Here is a 22454-nt window from a genome sequence, read left to right as displayed (position 1 = left end):
ACTGTAGATTCACATGCCGTTGCAAGACATAGTGTGAAGAGGTCCCTCTGTACCATTTTCTCCTAACAATAGCATCTTACAAAGCTATAGTACACTATCACAATCAAGATATTGACACTGAAGCTACACATTGATCTCATTCAAAATTTTCACTTTCCTTGTACTCAGTTGTATGCATGTCACACTCTTTTTCTTTTGCAAATGTATTCATCACTTTCCAGTCTTGAAATTAATTAATTGCGTGATTTAAATTTAGTATGCTATGAGCCAAAGATTGGCTTAAGTTTTACAAATATTGGCCAAGGCTATCTTTATATTAATTCTGTGGGGTAAGAATATTACTATTAGCCCCCTTTTACAGTTAAGGCAACTGAGGCACAAACAAGTTAAGAAATTTGCCCAAGGCAGCACAGATAGTATGAGTAGTAAAGCCTGGATTCAAGGCCATGCAGTCTGGTTCCAGAGTCTAGGCTTTTATCCCTTCCTTCTCATGACGTCTTAGGACCTAATTGAACTCTCTGCTGAGTTTGGAACTAGAAACCACTAGCTCCTTGAATGCCCTAGGTTCCTTTGACATCACTATCGTTTGCTTCTCCTTGTACCTGACTATTCTTTTTTGGACCACTCTTCTTACGTCCATCTCTTAAATGTTGCTGTTCCCCAAGACTGTGTACTGAGCTCCCTGATTTTTTTTCACTTCATATTTTCTTGGATAAATCTCTATACCTATGTAGTAAAGGCACATAAATCCATAGATATAAGCTTAGACTCTTAGCTAAGCTCCAGACTTATTCCTGACTGTTGACTATCTCCCCTAGGTGTTCATTAGATACTTCACTTTGGCAGAAACACCACTGATCCATCTTTCCATCTTTTCTCCATAACTCACTTCCTTCCATATCCTCCCACCAAAGAAAGTCTACCTCTTCTTCTGCATTCTGATCTTAAAGACTAACGCCTGTATCCATTCAAAATTATTCATTATACTAGTCACAAAATGGAGAAATCATAATATAAGTACAAACTGTGCTCTCGGTGATTAATTTATACTCTACAATAATATTTCATTCATATTTTATTCTTGAGTGATGTGTTGGATTAGTTTGCTTACAGTGCCTGACATAGAGGCATAAAATGGAAAAATGGTGGAGATAATATTCCTTATCTTACTGGGTATGTTAGGCTGTGAAAAAGCAAGAGATGTCTGGAATATTTTGAGAGGTTATATACAGCCCAAACCATTTTAGATTTATCATCTTCCAACAAAAATAACAAAACAAACACACAAAAACAAAACAACCCCAGAGAATACTGGGAGTAAATCTGCTATAATTTAAATTTAAACAGTAATATCCCTTACTGGGAAGCAGTAAGGTTAGAGGCTGATGAACAAAAAAATGAGAGGATCTGTAAGATATAAAGAAAACATGTATTGTTTTTACTTCATTATGTGGCAAGAACATAAAGCCTGTTGCTTTATACCTCACTAGAGAGAATAAAAATTGTTATCACAAACTTGTATAACATGAATTTTGAAGAGGATCTCTTGCTGATTGAAATAATGCCTTCACCATATTCGCAAAATAAATGTCTTGAATATCAACGAGCTCTAAAAATGAAAAGTGTGTAGATGTAAATGAAAAGTAAAAGCTGTAGTTTTGTGATTTCATGATTCTTTTCTATGCCTGGAACACTTTTGGGAAATCAAGATTTTAATAAAGTAAATAAATATGTGTAATATTTAGCATATTAAATATAATAAGTTAGATGACGTCAATTATCAAAGTAAACATATCTATACAGGTACATCTACTAGGGTGCTAGACTTCCAGGCTTCTAGAAGAATACTAGCTCCTAAAAGAGTGTCACTGAGGCCTCATTAGTCCTTACGATTACATAGGGATCTTTTTTTTTTATTTTTTTTAATTTATTTATGATAGCCACAGAGAGAGAGAGAGAGAGAGAGAGAGAGAGAGAGAGAGAGAATGAGGCAGAGACACAGGCAGAGGGAGAAGCAGGCTCCACGCACCGGGAGCCCGACGTGGGATTCGATCCCGGGTCTCCAGGATCACGCCCTGGGCCAAAGGCAGGTGCCAAACCACTGCGCCACCCAGGGATCCCGGGATCTTTTTTTTTTTTACTTTTATTTATTTATGATAGTTACAGAGAGAGAGAGAGAGAGGCAGAGACACAGGCAGAGGGAGAAGCAGGCTCCATGCACCGGGAGCCCGATGTGGGATTCGATCCCGGGTCTCCAGGACCGCGCCCTGGGCCAAAGGCAGGCGCCAAACCGCTGCGCCACCCAGGGATCCATAGGGATCTATTCTAATCAGCTGTACCATGTATAAAATGTGCATTGTAGAAATTATCATTATTATTAATTATTGTCAAAATCTGAGAAAGATGCAGAACTCGTATGTACAAAGTAATAATCTTAAATTATTTACATTATGATCCATGGCAATGTGAGTTTACTCTGTGTGTTTGCTTCTTCTTTTTCAGTTTCAGAGATGGGAACATGAGACTTTAATCTTCAGCTATGTTGAAACTCTTGTTCAGATGAAGTAAATTCATCCGCACATAGAACATAGCAGTGCGTTGATCGGTGGAAAACCTCCACCAGAGCAAGACCGCATCTGTTTTTTCTCTTCTGTTTATTCAGCTTAAGGAGAGAGCCTCATACACAGTAGTAGATGCGAAATAATTATGTATTGAATAAATACTATACCAGAGTTAGATATTCAGCTCTGGTAGGACAGAAAGAAAATAGAAAAATTTTGATTGTGTAGAATGTGCTTTGCCCTTTTGCTGAGCACTTTGCGTAAAGGATCACTTCATACTCTCCCAGAGCCCTATAACACAAGTATATTATCCTTATCACATGAATGGTAAAGACCTCGATGCTTAACATGTCTAGCAAGCTTTGTTTTTGTTTTTGTTTTTGTTTTAGCAGGCTTTGAATTAACTGACTTGGTGTGCGACTATCGCTCCCTGCACAACTGCCATCTCTTTAGTCCTTGAACTCATGCTAGGATTTCCACATGCCCTTGACCTCTCTCCCCCAGCTCCTGCTAAACTTCTCATCCTTCAAATAGCTGCTTAAAAGTCACTTAAGTGTGACTTCCTCAGGAAGGTCCTCCCTCGAACCTTTCCCGGATGAGATTGGTCTCCCATACTTCCTTTGGAACACTTACCACTACTCCAGCTAAATGGTCATCTCTGGAGTTTCTTTTCTTTCTTTCTTTCTTTCTTTTTTTTTTTTTTTTTTTGAATTTCTTATTTTATGTGTGTCTTCTCTGATAGATTCCAAACCCCCCAGAGGGCTTCATCTGCCCTGTTGATTGTCTTACCTTCAACACTTACTACACTCTCTGACATATTTTCAAAAAATATGTGATGAATAAATGAATGATAGGAAAACCCAGGCTTGCAGAAGTTAAATAACCTGTCTGAAATCGCAAAACCAGTGATACGAGTGGATTTAAAGCCAGAGGCTATCAAATTAGTGAAGCTACAATTTAGAACAAGATAAAGGAAGATTGATTTTGAACTAAATAAAGTATTTAATAAGAATAAATATAATATCCCCCATTAAGTTTAAAACTAAGAGAAACTGAACAGATTCGAAATGGACACTCCCACCATTATAGAAATCATCCCCATCACGGTTAAGGCCAGGTATTATACTAAACATTGTATATGGGTTATCTTTATTTAAACCTCATAATAACTCCAAGATAAATATTATCATTATTTCTGTTTTAAAGATTTAAAACTTTCCCCAAGCAAATCCAAGCAGTCTGAAATCAGAACCCACATGTACTTAAGAGCAAATTTACTTGGATTTCATACTTGGATTTTTGTTGTTGTGTTGTTTATTTGTTTCCTTAGATCTACAACCCAGAGATTTTTGATGACTAAAATTAAGGTGGCTCAACTGCCAAAAAAGAGATTGTAATTTTAGGCTGATTTATTCCAACTATAATATCCAGAATGGAGGAGTTAATGTTTCTATATACCTAACTTTGGGGGGGGGGGGGCCTGGGTGGCTCAGTCGGTTAAGCCTTTGATTCTTGGTTGATTTCAGCTTAGGTCTTGATCTCAGGGTCATGAGTTTGAGCCCCACTTGTACAGAAAAGAGCCTACTTGAAAACAAAATGAAATTCTATATATCTAATTTGGGAACAGGGGCTCATACTCACTTTTCATACACAGAAAATAGCTTTCTGGAAAGAAATCTACTCAGATTTGCACCAAGTTTAGGGAAAGGACTCCGCGTAGAACTAGCAATGTGATTTCCAGCTATCATGGAGGACACTGCTGCCCCCTTGTGCCTCAATGTCGTAATAAAGCACTCAGAAGGGTTGAGGCAGGCAGAGCATCATCTGAGCTCAGGAGACCCTTTGAAGTGCTCTGGGCACCTGCCCAGGCCCCAGGTCTCCTTCTGAGCACTCTGCCCCCACAGTGGGGAACCTAGAGGCATTGCGAGTCAAGGCAGGACTGTCCTCCCGGGCAGTGACCCTTGCTAACTGTCCCCTTTAGAGAAGAGCCTCTGAAAAATCACTGGAGGCAAAGAAGGGTAAGACTTCTCAAGTATTTGCAGCAAACAGAATTTAATTAAGCAGAATAAACATTCCTCTGACTTGTAGCCAAGCCCCAGAGACTCAGGGCTGCTCCTGGAAACAGCAGCTTGCTGAGCAGCAAGTACCTGAGAGAAGGACAAGGAATTCCTTTCTCAGAATTAGGAACAAGAAAGTAGAGCGGAAGGAATATGTAATAAGATGTGTTTAGGGCAAGGTTGGACCGTGTGCTGTGCCTTCCTCATGAAAGCAAATGAAATGGCTGCCCTGCGTCTCCTCACCTGTGACATCTGAATTAATTTATGAAAAGCAGTTAGAGTTTTTATGCTGCTTTGCCCTGATGAGTTTTAATGTGACATTTATTTGTGTGAATATTTGAAGGATGCATGTCTTCCCTATAGACGCTAAGCTCCAAATAGATGGGGGTCTAGGACGATCCGTTGAATAAACGATTAATGATTTTTCTTTTTTGAGTGTGAATTAAGAGGTCTGAAAAGTGTTGGGTAAAAGTGCCCAATGAGTTTATTTTCTTTTCTATAGTTACACTTGCCTTCCATGGAGGCAGCTTAGTCAGATACAACAGCTTTATAACCAAACGCAGGTTCAAATCTCAGCCCTATGGCTAAATATCGGCCTGAACTTAGGGAAGTTTCTTAAGCCTCTCTGAGTTCATTTATTACATCCCATGTAAGAAAATACCTGCTTCCTTTACTTATTATAAAGACTTAATGAGAACATGCATCTTCTACACAAGCTGGCTCCATGCTCGGCAGACCATGGGTGATCATTAAATGCTACTTCCGTTCATCCTGCATCCTCTGCATTCCATCAAAGATGAATACGTCTTAGAACAGATTTTTCTAAAATTTAGAGTAGATGAGTCTAATCAATTGCGTCTATGCACATATACACATTTATGTGCAATCTCTACATCATACTTCTTTGTCCAGTAGAACTTCCACCGAATTTGTCCGCAAATAATAAAATGAGCTCCTTTCCATTTCCCCACTCCTTTGAGAGAGAGAATAAAATGACAGCAGGGTCTTTGCTTATGGGAGGGTGCTTTTGACTCTAAGTAACTGAAAACCAACAAATAAAAATGGCTTACACGATGAGGAAAAGGTATGATGTCACATAAGAAGTCAAAAGAAGGGCAGCCCTAGTGGCTCAGTGGTTTAGCACCGCCTTCGGCCCACGACCTGATCCTGGAGACCGGGATCGAGTCCCACATCAGGCTCCATGCCTGCTTCTCCCTCTGCCTGTGTCTCTGCCTCTCTCTCTCTCTCTCTGTATCTCTCATGAATAAATAAATAAAATCTTAAAAAAAAAAGTCAAGAGAAAATAAGCACGATGAAGTCATCAAAGAGCCAGAATCTAGCCAATGCAGTTGGTCAAGAAAAGGAAACTGAGAATAAGATCATTGCAAAGCTCCAGAAAAAATACATCTTCTTACAACCATTTATATAGAGATAGAGCTAAATATATTGTGTATGTACATGTATATCATCTTAGTGTTTTATTCTTTCCAACTGAAACACAGCACGATTCTTTTAAGTAGAATTTTTTTATTCAGTTGTGTTCTTCCAATATCATTAGGCTGATGTCATGCCAATTTGAAAGTGGTTTAATCAATTCATAAAATCTGCATAATGACCTTGATGATGTAAAGCAGAAATAAATAAGGACAACACACCCCTCAGCATACGGAATAACTATTCACAGCAATCGTAAAAAAAAAAAATATTGAGTTTTGCAGTCACTGCTGGCCCTGTGCACTGCCGAACACAGCTCTGACAGGGTGAATTCCTTTCAAATCTAGTTAAACTAGGGTTCGAAGAACTGAATTTTACTATAGAAAAGACTTTTATGCAGAAACTACTATGAAAACCTAGATCAACTCGTATTGAGAAGCAGCAGACTGTAGGCGGCAGATCTCTAATGATGGCCCACTCATGATTGCTGTCTCCTGGTTATTCAGCTAAACACTGATTGAGGTATAGCCTTAAAGAGATTAGACAGGTGTAATTAAAGTCCTATATCAGTTGAACTTCGATCATCCTTCAAGGTCTGATTAGTCACATGAGCCCTTAAAAGATAAAGGCAATCAGAACTCGCGAGAAGAAAACTGAGCAAAGCACCCAGCTAACAGTCCACCAGGTAATGGGGACCTCAGTCCTACAACCAAAAGAAACAGAATCCTGCCAACAATCTGAGTGAGCTAGGAGGAACACTGCAAGACCCACAGAAGAACTGGCCAGCTAACATGTTGAGTGTGAGACCCTGAGTAGAGAACACAGATGAGCCATGACAGACTCTTGCCCCACAGAATTGAGATAATAAACTTGTGTTGTCTTAAGTCACTAAGTTTCGGTAATTTTTTGTGCAACAGTAGAAAGCTAATACACAGGCCTTCTCTTCAGTCACTGTCGTCCTTTTTCTCCCCCCGGTGGTTTAGATACCTGCAGAACTTAACTGTGCTGTAACAGACAAAATGAGTTTTGACCAAATGAACCCTCTTGTTGCATAAAAAGTTCCCTCTTTGAACTTTCTCTTTGGGGAAATCCTTTTCTGGAGGAATGCAACAACTACATGCATTCCACTAAAGGTTTAGGACTTGGGTCTGATCCCAGAAAGGCTTTACCGGCAAAATTTGGGTAACTTCGTTTCAGCAGAATCAGCATAGGTGACTTGGGAATGTTAAAAGACAACATTTGTAGAGTTTCTAGAATAGTGAATCGGTGAGTTATCATTTTCTAATTGTAAGATTCTATTATTTTCTACATTTTATAGACTGAGAATCAGAGTCTGGACATTTCCATAATGATTTCTTTGTTAGTTGAGCTGGAACTTGAGCTCTTTTTTTTTTTTTTTTTTTGGCTGTAAATTTCGTATAATTTCCCTCTTCCTTATAGTTGGAGAAGACTGTTTGAGGTGCAGAAGAAGTTTGCCTTGTGCTTGGGATTTCTCCTTTACCGTGGGTGACTAGAAAACCTCACTGGACTCAGAATGTGCCTGCATCCTCACACTCAAACAACTGAACTGAATCTTGATTATAACCCAACTCTTGTGTCTTTTCCAATATTGTTGAAGGAAGTCTTTCTCCACTTTTTTTTCCAATATGAAATTCATATTTAGCCCAAAGAGTGCATTCAGAGAGTGCAGAAGTTTCTTAATGCAAATTTTGGAAGCAGCAAAATATACCATCATGTGGTATATCCAGTTTTTAAAGTTTTTCTTTTTTATACATTGTCTATTTTAATTTTCCATTGCTTTTTACTTGTGATGTCAGTATTTCTTAGAGGTCATTTGACAGGTGAAGAAACTTAGATTAAGAGAAAATAAATGACATTAGAACAGAAATTTAACCCAGCAATTGAACTACTAGGTATTTACCCCAAAGATACATATGTAGTGATCCAAAGGGACACCTGTACCCAATGTTTATAGTGGCAGTGCCACAGTAGCAAAATTCTGGAAAGAGCCCATAAATCCATCAACAGATGAATGGATAAAGAAGATGTGGTGTCTATATACAATGGAATACTAGTCAGCCATCGGAAAAGTGAAATCTTGCTATTTGCAATGATGCAGATGGAACTAGAGGGTATTATGCTAAACAAAATAAGTCAATCAGAGAAAGTCAGTTATCATAGATCTCACTCATATGTAGAATATAAGAAACAAAACAGGATCACAGGGGAAGGGAGGGAAAAAGTAAAACCAGATGAAATCAGAGAGGGAGACAAACCACAGGAGACTCTTAACTATAGAGAACAAGCTGAGGGTTGCTGGAGGGGAGGTGGGTGGGGAGATGGGGTAACTGGGCGACGGGCATGAAGGAGGGCACGTGATGTGATGAGCACTGGGTGTTATGTGCAACTGATGAATCACTGAACTCTGCATCTGAAACTAATAATACACTATATGTTAATTAATTGAATTTAAATTTAAAAAAACAGATTTAAAACTGATTCTAGTTTTTAGTGATCAGCCTTTATGCTCTGAAAACTGAAGGGCTAATCCTCTTATTTTAAACGAGCTTTTTATAGTCTAATTATTGTAGTAAAGATTTTAAAATTCTCGTTGAAGTAAGAAATGTTTCTCCTGACCCTGATGGTTTCCTCTTAATGTCTATGAACATATTTACGACAAACAGTGATGAGGTTAGGGGGTGGAACTAAGATTTTGACCTCGAAAATTCTTCATGACTATTTAATAGTCTGTAGTTGTTGTCAGGAACAGAGATGTGTATAAGAAAAAGTGAGGACTTTGAGTAATACAACACAAGACATGTAGGGCTCTTGGGTGGCTCAGTCGGTTGAGTGTCAGATTCTTGGTTTCTACTCAGGTCATGATCTCAGAGTCCTGAGATTGAGCCCTGCTTCCAGCTCTATGCTCAGTGGGGAGTCTGCTGAAGATTCTCTGTCTCTCTCCCCCCTTCTGTTTCTGCCCCTCCCCCTAAATAAACCAATAAATAAATAAATATCTTTTAAAAAATACAACACAAGTCATCAAAAGTATTCCTTGGTACAATTAGATAGGGAAGAATAGGCAAAATGGGGGAGGGGATGTCTGGGAGTGTATGGGGTTCCAAAAATTTGCATTCAAGGCTTTCGAGGAAACTGCCAGAGAAAATTTGTCTTCTAATTTCTTAAAAGCTAAAAGCTGGTTGAGAGGCACCTGCCTGGCTCAGTTAGTAGAGCATGCAACTCTTGATCTCAGGGTTGTGAGTTTAAGCCCCATGTTGGGCATAGAGCCTACTTAAAAAAAAAAAAAAAAAAAAGCTAAGAGCTGGTTGAGCGTTTATCCATTTCAGATAAACATTTTTAATACGCTCTGTTCTAAACACTGATAAAGATCAGTCAGTCCCTGCCTACAGAGTATTTATCAAGTCTAAGAGGAACAGAGAAGGTTGCATACAGAATCTGAGGATATTAGCAGTACAAGTCGTGGCATAGCACCATTTAAAGTTTCAAAATTAAAAATTAAAAAAATAAATAAAGTTTCAAAATTCTCCTATAATTATGAAATGCCAAGTCGTGTTTAAATATGTCATGCTACTAAGAGAGTGGCTTTTCAAAGCAACCTCATTCCAAAGGAGGGAAGTGAGGAGTGGAATTTAAGAGAACCCCAATTTTTTGGTCTTTTCCCAATTGGATTAGGTATTAAGCTGATGGAATATGTAAAGACAGTCACGCTTTCCACCTACAGTCTCTGAAAATGAAATGCTCCATCCTTCATTTTTATTGTATCAGTAAGTTCCCTCTATCTGTCTTGTGGAGACAGGTAAGGTGGCAGGATGTTTGGTTTTAACAATTCAGTCAACAAATTAATGGAAAACCTGAAAGAAAATTTCAAAGGATAAAAAGTTGTCTTGACTATGAAACTATAACTCAGCTTGATATGCTCACATCTTGAAAATCAAGAAAATAAATAGCCGATGTTTCCCAAATGTCATGATATATCCATAGACATATCCAGACCAAAACAACTACAACACTTGTTAAATCATCCTCTGTAAGGAGATTTCTTATCTGATTTTGGGGGCACGGCAGGCACCAGAGTCTTAACTGTAATGATTGAACAGAGTCCATGTGGGGTACTTAGCAGTAATTTGAAAGTAGTTTTAAATTATGACTTTGTAAAATAACAATTAACCTTTGAATCCATACTCAAAAACTTCATACTTGATGATTAAATTCACTTAAGGATAAACAAATATGCGCATGTACCACACATACAGTTAAGTTCCCAGATGAATCTCAAATATCTCCTCACCACGTAACCAGTACTACGACTTAGCCATTATGGAAAAAGGAAGAAAGTCTTTTCTGTCCTGTCCTGGTGTATCGGTCAGAATATTATTTAGTAACAGAACCTCAATGGCTGCAAATGTTAAAAGGTGTGTTTCTCATTCACACTCGAGAGTGATGTCCCTCGAGGAGCCTGTTAATGGAGCAGCCACCGTTTTGCACATGGTCGCCACGCCAGAAAGAAAAGAGATCTCTGGCCTGTCTGGCAGCGGCAATGAATTGCTGCCCCTCAAAAGTGGTATGAATAAGTGTCTGATGACGATGCTGAAGTACCACGACCTGACCAGGCTTCCCCTGCGGGAGGTTCCCCACGCTAGCAGGCAATTCTCCAACACCATCTAGGTATCCTACTAGTCAACTCAACTCTGACAGCTTACGTACCCAGATACATCAGATCCCACAGGGTGGGGCCTCAGTCCCACGAGACTGCTGTCCTCTTCAGATGCCAGTCGTAAGCCCACGTTGTTATCTGTGCTTCTGAAGGACTGGCTGTAAATCAGAGGTTCCCATGATCCCTTCTGTGGGTCTGATTTGCTAGAGCAGCTCACAGCACTCAGCAAACCCTTTTACTTACTAGATTATCAGTTTATCATAAAAGGGTATAATTCAGGGACAGCCAGACCGAAGAGATGCATAGGGCAAGGTATGGGAGGAGGGCACAGGGTTTCCATGGCACCTCCAAGCTCACCACTCTCCCCAAATCACCATATGTTTATCACCCCAGTTCTCTGAATTTTGTCCTTTGGGGTTTTTATGGAGGCTTCATTACAGAGGCATGATTGGATAAATCATTGGCCATTGGTGATTGTACCCAACTTTCAGCCCTTCTACCTTCCCCAGATGTCAGAGGTGTGGGACTGAAAGCTTTCACCCTCTAATCAAACGGTTGGCTCCCCTAGCAACCAGCCCCATTGTCAGCTGGGGTCCAAAAGTCACCTCATTAACATAACAAGAGACACTTTTATCTCATCCAACCTAGGAAAACCCAATGATTTTAGCAGCTGTATGCCAGAAGTAGGGACAAAGACCAAATACATATTTCTTACTCTAAATCACATGTCACGGTGTCACTTCTGCTTTCCATTCATTGGACAGAACTTGCCATATGGTCCCATCCAACCCTTAGGGACCCTTCAAATGCAATCTTTGCATGTGTTCAGAAGCAGGCAAAACTTGTTGATCAATAGCCCTGAAGTCTACCTTTCACACATGAAATCCTATTCTCTTTGCCTTGTCCACTTGAGCTGTCCCTTTTTTGGTGGATCTCATGAGTTATTGCCCCTCATTCTTCTGACTGTCCAGGATGCTTGCTCTGCTTATGAACTTGCACACAGCTCACGGTAAGTATGGTCACTAACGATTGTACTGCTTAAGGAGGTAACGTCTTCTAAGAAGTGCCAACTTACCTGGACCTCTTCTTGCCAGAGGAATGAATGGATGCTCACCTTATTTGGGTCATGATATGAGTCTTCCTCTTTCTCTTCTCTGATCTGAGTCCCCAGTGTCCAGCCTTTGTGTTCTTTTTGGTCGTTCTGTGCACGATCTGCTTGTGCTACTTCTCAAAGAGGTGTCAGTCTACTTCCTTTGTGAGGGACAACAACCGAAAGAACATTCATGGGACAAAACTTGGATGGCATGATATTTCTGTTGGTAGAAACTCAGGATTTTCAGCATAAGCACCTCACAACCACTGCCATGTATACTCTCCTTAGCAACTGGAGTAGGCATAAGAGTTGATGAAATACATGGATGCTTTAAAAATGTGTTACCGTAAACATCATAAAAGCATCACCATGGAACTATTTATTTCACAAGGTCTTTTAGTTTTAGTGTTTTTTCCCGTGACATTTTTGTACCATACCTCTTCCTTTTGGATTCCTGAAGAAGTATCTCTAAATGTTCAATAATAGTACTGAACCTGAGGAGATGATATACACCAGAGCGGGATGATTTATGAGAAGAGATTTCAACCAGTGGAGTGGAAAATATCACTGAGAAAACACATGTGATTTACATATCACTGCAACCATTTCTAGAGCATTCCACCAGAGTTCTGAGTGCTTTCAAGGAAATACTGAGAGGCTTTCTTGTGAGATAAACGTATAAGGACTCAGGACGCACCTGAGAAAATAATTTCATTACCAATTTCCTGTAAGTGCATGGATCTCTTTCTGAAGTGCTTTCCCACCACTTCTCAAGGACTTCTGTATTTCTTTTTCTTTAGAGAGAAAGAGAGAAGGTGAGCATGCAAGTGGGGGAGGGAGGGGCTGAGGGAGAGGGAGAGAATCTCAGGTAGACTCCCTGCTGAGCTCAGAGCCTGTCACTGAGCTCGATTCCATGACCCTGAGATCATGACCTGAGACAAAACCAAGAGTCAGACTCTTAACCAAATGAAGCACCCAGGTGCCCCTGGACTGCGGTACTTCTAATGTACTCATATAAGCGTTACTAGGGAAAGCTTTCCTTTAAATTAATGAATAAAAGTTTGCTGGGTTTCTACTCACCTTTATTTCCAACATGGTAGCCGTTATTCTTCTCATCTGCCATTTACAGTTACAGTATTCCCCTGCCTTTGAGGGTAAGCTCTGATGCTATTAGAGAGTTGATTCAATTTCGAGGGCTAGAGGAGGAAGCATAACTCATATCTGCTTTATGGGCTCATTGCATTATATCAGAGCTGCACTACACTAGGTTCAACGGCTTTGATGGATGCCGTTTAACCCTGGTATTGCTGTAATGATGCCACAGCGATTCTGTGTGGTGGAGTTCTGCTCACCAAACCTGGGATTATTACTACTGTACTAACAACTCCTATTTAATGAGCAAATACGGTATGCAAAGAGGGCGGTTAAGATAATCACATAACATACAGTATCATTGATTCTCATAGCAGCCCTCTGATGTCAACAGTGATCCCCACGTTACAAGGGAGAACAGTGAGACTCAGATTAAACCGCTTGTCTGAAGCTATATGGCTTTGAAGCGGCAGAGCAAGGGTTCAATTCAGTTCTACTTAAGTCCAGAGCCCAGAAGCACGAGCACTTCATTAGATTATTCTAAATACTGTCATGCAGAACATGCCAGCTACTGTTTAGACATGAGGGGGTTTCTGAAGTCTGCACATCATCTTAGACCTCAGGAAACACAGACACAAGGTAAGGCTCAACAGCCTACCGGGGGGCTGATGGGCACTTCTTATAACCCCCACCTCAATCTCACCTTTAAAAGGAAGCCATTGAACTGGGTTTTCTCTAAAGGTGCTTAAACATTCGAGTTTCCTGATTCTGATCAAGAGACGACTATCTGCCACTTTCTAACGGTCAGTTTCTCTCTCTGGCTGTTTGCTCATCTGAAGAATGGAGGTAATGCTAGCATCTATCCATTCACAGGAGATGGGCCGTGTAAGGCGTTTAACACAGTACTTGGGACATAGAAAGTGCTCGTATGTATTTGCTTATCATCGCGGTCCTTCTCATGATCACCATCATCATCACTGTATTAATTGTCATGAATATGACTATTTCGTTAGTATTGATATTAGCAGTAGCAAAATATTCATTATACATTCACAGTGGATTTTGGCACTCGCATGCCTCAGGACACTGTGTAAGAGAACTGAAAAGGATCATCAGGGAATGCATCTGTAAGACCCCAAAAGGCAAGTGTCTTCACCACCTGACAAATGTATGGCAGTTATGTGCTAAGAAAATCTCATTCTACATTTATTGCATCCTGATAATATCATGGTGAAGGGTTTAAGAAGCAATAAAGGAAACTTGCTGGTCCTACCAGATTAATGTGGCAGCTGGCAGGGTACCAGGAACCTCCAGCTCCTTGACATTTGACAAAGTAGTTCATTTAGCCCGTCCTAAAAACTGGAGCTTTTTCCAAAGCACTTTGGTATCAAGCCATTCATAATTAGAGTGGATCCTACATGGTGAGGAGGAAGACGTGCACGGGTCCTTGCTGGACTAAAGGCAAAACATTCTCAAACACAGAACAAAACAAAACACAGAAGCTAACAACATTTTCCACAAATCTCACTAAGGACAATTTCACTATATATGGTGTGTTTGTGTGTGTCATTTGTAATCCGTGTCCTCGGTTCTGATCCAGTGGCTTCCTTTCAAATGAGGCTCTAATCAAAACAACCATGATGGGTGGTCGTGGGAGGAAACAAACACTGTGGGTCTGCCCAAAGGAAGTGTTTGCACGGATGGCTCATCAGAAGACCACTTTTTCACTCTTAATTAGAAAAAAAAAAAAAAAAAAAAGATAGTAATCCAGAAAAACAAGACAACATCACAATCAAAGGTCAGGAAAGTAGGAGTTTGAGTCCACTGAACTTATTTATTTATTTATTTTTTCATTTATTTATTTACTTACTTACTTACTTATTTACTTATTTATTTATTTTAGTGTACAAGATTTGGGTTCTTAATTTTTTTCTAAGTATTATTTAATTTCTGTGAATTATCCCTTCTATTCCTAAAAACACTTATTAATGTGTTTTTTTTAATGTTATTTAAACTCAATTTGCCTAACATATAGTCCACTGAACTTTAAACTTTAAATTCCATAAGAGCAAAACTGGAATTTTTATTTATTTTATTTTTAAAAAATTTTTTTAAAAGATTATAAAATATAGAAATAAATAAAAGATTTTATGTATTCATGAGAAGCATAGAGAGAGAGGCAGAGACACAGGCAGAGAGAGAAGCAGGCTCCACGCAGGGAGCCCGACGTGGGACTCGATCCCCGGACTCCAGGATCAGGCCCTGGGCTGAAGGCAGACGCTCAATCACTGAGCCATGCAGGGATCCCAAAACTGGAATTTTTAAAACTCATACCTGGAACAGTGCCTGTGGCACAGAAGGTACTCAATAAGTACTTGTTGAAAGACCAAGCGAATGGATGGCCCTGTGAAAAAGTAGGATTCCAACAAGGTACTTCGTCTTAATTTCTCAACCTTCACTTTCCTCATCTCTAAATAATCGCCATCGTTCAGGGGTTAGTGAAAAATGTTAACAGAAACACTGTATGTGAGGCGGCCTAGGATACGTGCTCGGTAAACAGCTGCGACGGTGGCAAGGGGGTCCAGCAGGTTGCCGTCAAAGCATCCTCGTCTGCACCAAAAACACTCGCATCACTTTATCCCTTGGAGGGATCTGTGCAAATGCCAGGACGCCCGCTGGTAATTTTCGGAATGATGATTGGATTCACGAGGGAAGCAAATTCTTGCTGTTTGTACGTGGGATTTGGTGCGTGTCGAAGCCCCGTGTGATCCTGGCCGGCAGCCCACTGAGACGTGACGCTTTCTTAAAATCCGGTGGCAGAGGCACAGGCGGGTGCAGCCCTTTTGGAAAGCAACGCAGCCGTGTGTGTGAGGAAGCTTACAACCGCTTCAACCGTTTGGCCTGTGATTCTCCTTCTGGATTAGTCAGAAAGAAGGAAGCATAGGTGCGATCAGATGTGTGTGCTAGACTGCGAAATACTTCATTCTTCCCATGTGGCCCTCCAGTGCTGAAATCCGCTCAATATCCAACAATGTGATAAATCTAGTGGACACATACTTGGACAGTCATGGAAAATAAGGAGATGAAAAATGTTCAGGATGTTTTGTTAAGTGAAAAGATTATAAGATGCCTCAAAAAATAAGATGCAAAAGTGTTGTATTACCTCAATTTTATTTACATCCTAACTTTAAAATTCATAAAATGTAATCCAATTGTATATTAATTAATATGCCTAGATAAATTACTGAAATAGCTTTACAGTAGTATAACCAGGGGCAGTTTTTATTTCCTTATACTTTTCTCTTTTTTTAATATTTTATTTATTTATTTGAGAGAGAGAGAGAGCGCGCACGCGCACCAGCCTGGTGGTGGTGAGTAGGGGCAGAGGCAGAGGGGGAAGCAGAGTCCCCGCTGAGCAGAGAGCCTGATGGGGGGCTGGATTCCAGGACCTAAGGCAGACACTGAGCTGACTGAGCCCCCCAGGTGCCCCTTCCTTATCCTTTTCTTTTTTTTTTATAAATTAATTTTTATTGGTGTTCAATTTACCAACATACAGAATAACACCCAGTGCTCATCCCGTCAAGTGTCCCCCTCAGTGCCCGTCACCCAGTCACCCCCACCCCCTGCCCTCCTCCCCTTCCACCACCCCTAGTTCATTTCCCAGAGTTAGGAGTCTTTATGTTCTGTGTCCCTTTCTGATATCTCCCACACATTTCTTCTCCCTTCCCTTATATTCCCCTTCACTATTATTCATATTCCCCAAATGAGTGAGAACATACACTGTTTGTCCTTTTCTTTAGAAAGCACATTTTCACAGAATAATCACTGTTTAACCATCAGACAAAAGGTCGTTAGAAAATATAATATGGAAGCCATGGGCTTACGGAAGGTTGCAATAACTTCTCCAAGCAGATGAATGAGCCTTTCCTCACTTTCCCTAAACCTAAGACTTCTACTACTTCTTGGATCCTTCCCCTTAGAGTGAAGACAGCCTAATGAACAAATCCATACTGAGATGCAGAGAACTTGCTAAATGTGCTTATTTTAAAATATCATCCTTTTAAAATGACACCAGGAAAATTGATACTTAAGTGATTCGATGATGGTCATGGTAAAGCATCAGTGGAAGAACGATTTCAGAGCCCAGACACTTGGAGACTCTTTCAGATCAGCCTGAGCCAGACAATGCTAACCATTTACCAAATCCATGATCTTGTCTTCTTCTTGAGCACACAAGGTTCCTCTCGCTTTTTGGGGTGGATGCATAAAATGATTTCTTTTTTTTAAGATTTTATTTATTTATTTATTCATGATAGAGAGAGAGAGAATGAGAGAGAGGCAGAGACACAGGCAGAGGGAGAAGCAGGCTCCATGCAGGGAGCCCGACTCGGGACTCGATCCCGGGACTCCAGGATCACGCCCGGGACTCCAGATCACGCCTGGGCAGGTGCTGAACCGCTGAGCCACCCAGGGATTCCCCATTAAATGATTTCTAACCAGAGTGGCTGCACCAGTTCACATTCCCACCAACAGTCCAAAGATAGACATGCAATGAAACTCCGGGACACCCGCACCCCGATGTTTCTAGCAGCCACGTCCACAATAGCTAAACTGTGGAAGGAGCCTCAGTGTCCATCGAAAGATGATGGATAGAGAAGCTGTGGTCTGTGTATACAATGGAATATTCCTCAGCCATTAGAAATGACAAATACCCACCATTTGCTTCAACGTGGATGGACCTGGAGGGTATTATGCTGAGTGAAATAAGTCAATCGGAGAAGGACAAACATTAAATGGTCTCATTCATTTGGGGAATATAAAAAATAGCGACGGGGAATAAAGGGAAAAGGAGAGAAAATGAGTGGGAAATATCAGAAAGGGAGACAGAACATGAGAGTCTCCTAACTCTGGGAAACGAACTAGGGGTGGTGGAAGGGGAGGAGGGCGGGGGGTGGGGGTGACTGGGTGACGGGCACTGAGGGGGGCACTTGATGGGATGAGCACTGGGTGTTATTCTATATGTTGGCAAATTGAACACCAATAAAAAATAAATTTACAAAAATAAATAAATAAAAATTTTAAAAAATGATTTCTAAACCAACAAAACAAGAGTGGAAATTACATGTAGCACTTTGCACGTGAGAACCTGGCCCATAAACACCTCCCACGGACACTCTTCAGTGGTCCTTTTCTCCTTCCCATGAGACCATCACAGAGACTTCAGAAGCCACACTATGATGGCCAAACTTTCACTAGCCTCTGTCCCGTAAAGACTCTGGGAAGAACCATCAAGTTAGATGGTTAGATGAGCAAGAAATACACACTACATTCCTTTAAACTTATTATATAAAAAAATAAAAAAATAACAAAAAAATAAACTTATTATATATTCGGGGACCTGTTTGCTACTGGCGCTGCGGCAAGTTAACGTAACTAACATAGCTACACGGTTGATGGTGTACACTTAGCTGTATACACAGCCTGATACATTTATTCTTCATGGAGAGGTGGAGATACTACCTCTGTGCAGAAGCCATTCCACAAAAGGGGTGGGAAAAGTTAGATACCAGATCATTTGACCATTTCATTCATCACTAGAGTCCTGTAGAGTTTGGTTAATTTTTTCTCACCTGAAGGTAGTAGGATGCATTGCTTTTCCATAAAAACCCTTTAGGATAAACAAAAGATCACCACTCTCTGGATTTATTTTTATCTCTTTCTTCTATTTAGGGATGTAGGCTCCATGAGGGCAAGACCTATGATGTGTTTATTGCTGCTGCCCCCACTTTCTTGAAAAGTTCTAGAATAATAGCCATACAATATGCATTGGTCAAAGATGCTAATTAATGTAATGAATGCAAGATGGATTAGGACCAATTCACCTGGTAGGTCTGACCACCCTAAAACTGGGCCAGGAGCTTTCAGATGGCAGAGAGGGTTTGGCCTGACACAGACGTGTGACTGAACTTCTATAAAACAAACACATCTGAGACAATCAATTTATCAGTTTCATTTCACGTTACAAGATGTATCTATCAAGCACATCCAGAGATCAAAGTCAGCCGACAAGTCTCCTGCAGGCAGATGTCCCTTTGCTCCCCATCTTCACCTCTTACAAGAGTCATTTTACCTCCCAGGTAGGCTTCCAGCTTGACCTTTCACACTGAATGGCAGAGTCATCTACTCGCTCTCTCCTTGCTATCCTAAGCAGATGTCTCAGAGTTTAATAGCCAATAAGTCACGATTTCCACGTCTCAGGGGACCCAATCACAACGTGCTTATTTGCTTCTAAAATTGGTTCTGTTGCTGCCAACTAAGAGTCATTTAGTCAAAACTTTTGAGTGACTAGCTAGAGTCATGCCATCTTTATTTTCCTTTTGAGGTCAGAGCTGGTGACTATTCAGTTACAGCTTAGGATTCTCTAGAGAAACTGAACCAAGAGATGTGTCTATATACAAAAAGAGATTTATTTTAAATCAATGGCTTACATGACTGTGGAGGGTTAAGCCAGTTCACAATCTGATGGGGGAGGCAGACAAGCTAAAGACTCATGAAAAAGTTGTCATTCGAGTCCAAAGACCACTGCCATAGAACCAAGAAAAACCAAAGTTGCAGATCAGGCCAGAAGGCAGTATGCTGAGGGATTCCCTTTTGCTCAGGGAAGATTAGCCTTTCTTCTACTTAGATCTTCAACCGATTAGATGAGGATGAGGCCTGCCCAAATTATGGCAGACAATCAACCTGACTCAAATTTTGTTGGTTCAAATGTGACTTTCATCGAAAATTCCCTCATAGAAACATCCAGAACAACGGTTGACCAAATACTTGGGCATCGTGGCCCAGACAAGTTGACAATATAAAATTAACTATAATAGTTTGCTTGCTTTCTTGCTTTTCTTCTCATTTGTTTTTGATTGCCTTTCCTTTGCTCCAATCCTCGTAGGTCCTTGGGGTCATTATTTTTACAAGGGTCATCTAATCCCAACCCTTGTGGTGATCTGGAAAGTCTCAAGTGCACATTCCAGCTCCCCCACTGGCTAGAACGTGACCGCAGAACTCCCTGTTCTGCCTCAGTGAATGTAGACACCTCAGTCACAGGTCAATTATAATGATCAAGTGAGAGAAATATACACTGACAAGCTCTGTAAACACAAGTGCACACTGAAGCCATTATTTCAAATTGTGTTCATATATCAAAGGTCCTACCTTTCAAACCAATGAGTGAGAAAATAGAAAACTTCTCATGTAAGGCACATTACAGTTGTGAGTAACTGCCTCGTTGGAATAAAGAAAGATCAAGGTAATAAATCCAGTTTATTCATGAGGGGGCAATGACTTTAAGGGTTAAGAGAAGGTTTAACACCCCGTCAGATGATTCTTTAAGATCCCAGGAGCAGTGTCAAATTTAAAGTGCACGAATATTCTGTGTCTAAAGGCAAGGAAGTTTGCGCACCCCTGACGCTCCCCGGTGAATCCTGGGCAGAGCCAGGCAGCGTGGAGCATCGTGACAACTAAAGCCGGGAGCTCAGGTACGACGGGACTGTTAGTTCGTGAGGAGCCACCCAAAGACTGGACAGAGCTTGTCGCCTCCCCACATTCGACATACAATCCGCGTCGCACGTGTGACTTGCTGTCAGATTACTGCCCAGTAGTCAGTCTCCGCTGCTCCAGGAGTCCCTACCCCTCAGACTCTAACCCAGAGTGGAGGAAGTTCAGCTCTCAACTTTGCCTAAGATTCTCTTACTTAGTCCCCTTTTTCACCACCAAGACAGACGTCTTCTAACATTTTAGATTTCAGTTCCTTTTGTAGACAATGTCCAATCCACTCTGGGACTCTGGGAGAAGCTACAGAAGATCATGGGGTTTGCTTTGCCTCTGTTCCCTGCCAGAGGGATTTTTCAATACAATTTTGGCCTGATGCCCTATAGGAAACCTATCCACACTGTGGTTGGCCGCCCAGTCCCTGTTCGTCGGACTCCACATCCAAGCCCGGAACAGATTGAGGAGTTGCATCAGCCCTATATGGAGGAGCTAAGGAAATTATTTGAGGCACACAAAAGGAAGTACAGTATTCCCGAGCATGAAACTCTCATTTTTAAATAACCATACTCTTAGAAGACATATAAGAGGATGAGAGAACACCCCATTGCAGGATACATGTTTTAAATAAGGTGGACCCATTCTCCGGTCCCACCAGGTCATTGGTCTGACACTCGTGGGGTTCCCAAAGTCAAGACGCATCAGTCTTAAAAAAAAAAAAAATAACTCCACCCACGGAACAAAAATGGGAATTCTTTACATTCGGGGCTCTTTTCTTTTCAGACTCTCCTCTCCAGAAGTTAAAAAAATCTTGAGGTCCTATCGCACTCAAGGTCACGTGTTACAAACCATGCCATTATGTGCTCCTGAACAACCTGTTAACAGGAATCGGTAACTGTTCCTGCTTGGGCCACTCCCAACGGGATCACACCACTTTCTCGCTGAACTAAAGATACTGTGGGTCCAGCAAATTGCCAGAGGAACCTAGCCCCAAGATGCGGCCATACAAGCATCTTGCAATTCCGTTGCTGTAAGAAGAACAATATCATTTCCTCTCACTCCGTTGATAATAAACATATGTGTTCTGCAAAGCAGCACGGTGTGTTTTCCAGTGTGTCAGGCCAGCTGTGATATTTATACTACGCAAAGATTTTTACATCTGTAATTTTTGTTTCCATTCCGCAAGAACCGGCACGGGGTTTATTGTGTGATTTCATTCTCTTTGAAAAAAAAAAAATGGATGGATGGTTAACTTTTCTTGGTGCAGCTTTGTGCAGCAGACAGTTCTGTCTCAAAGCGCGCAAAAAATCAGTCTATGAACACTTTGCTCATATTGCTCCTCTCCCCACTTTCTTTAGGAGTGTCCCAGCGGTGTGGTTAATGAAGAAACCTTCAAAGAGATTTACTCACAGTTCTTTCCGCAGGGAGGTAAGTGCAAGTGTGGACTTGTGGCCGTGCTCTCCGTTAGAATTATGCTTGCAGTCTTGACTTTGGGTTTAATCTTTTATGGCACCATTCTACATTTTTAATCGCTACGTAAAAGGAATTAATACACAGCATGCGAGTGCATATGATTTCCAACATACCGTAAAAGCGAGCTACTTACAAATCGTCAAATAGCCAGGATTTCTCCTTCAGGTGAATATAAGAGGCTGTATTGCTCTGTGTCTCCTACTGTGGCTCTCAAACAGCACAGCCCCTTTGGACGATGATGGCTCCGTCCCGGATACGCCGCAAATCTCGTTAGCATGCACTGTGGGTATCATTTGATTCTCCCCATTCTCAAATTAGGAGAAATATAATTATTGTCAATTTTCAGATGTGAAATCTGGGCTTTAGAGAAGTGAAATGGTTTGCTCTGGGTCAGGCATCCGCTTAGTGGCAGATAATGGCTCGGAACCTAGATTTTTCTGGAGCCTCACCCAGTGTTCTTTCCCTCTTTCCAGGACCCCTTGCTATCTATCACCCCCCTCCCACCCCTGAGAAAGTTCATTCCACTCTAAACA

At 41.0% G+C, this 22454-nt stretch overlaps 1 protein-coding gene across 1 annotated transcript in view; it reads left to right on the top strand.

The window, feature by feature from the left end:
* Positions 1-22454, top strand: part of KCNIP4 (potassium voltage-gated channel interacting protein 4) — a 226400-nt gene that overhangs the window by 172772 nt on the left and 31174 nt on the right. Inside the window, exon 3 of the mRNA XM_055326523.1 lies at positions 21807-21876. Coding sequence (XP_055182498.1) covers positions 21807-21876 — 70 coding nt within the window. The remainder of the gene's footprint in view (positions 1-21806; positions 21877-22454) is intronic.

The sequence above is a fragment of the Nyctereutes procyonoides genome, unplaced genomic scaffold, assembly GCF_905146905.1.
Source record: "Nyctereutes procyonoides isolate TBG_1078 unplaced genomic scaffold, NYPRO_anot_genome, whole genome shotgun sequence".
Classification (NCBI taxonomy): Eukaryota; Metazoa; Chordata; class Mammalia; order Carnivora; family Canidae; genus Nyctereutes; species Nyctereutes procyonoides.
Note: the sequence above shows the minus strand (reverse complement) of the source record. Positions and strands in the feature narration are given on the sequence as shown.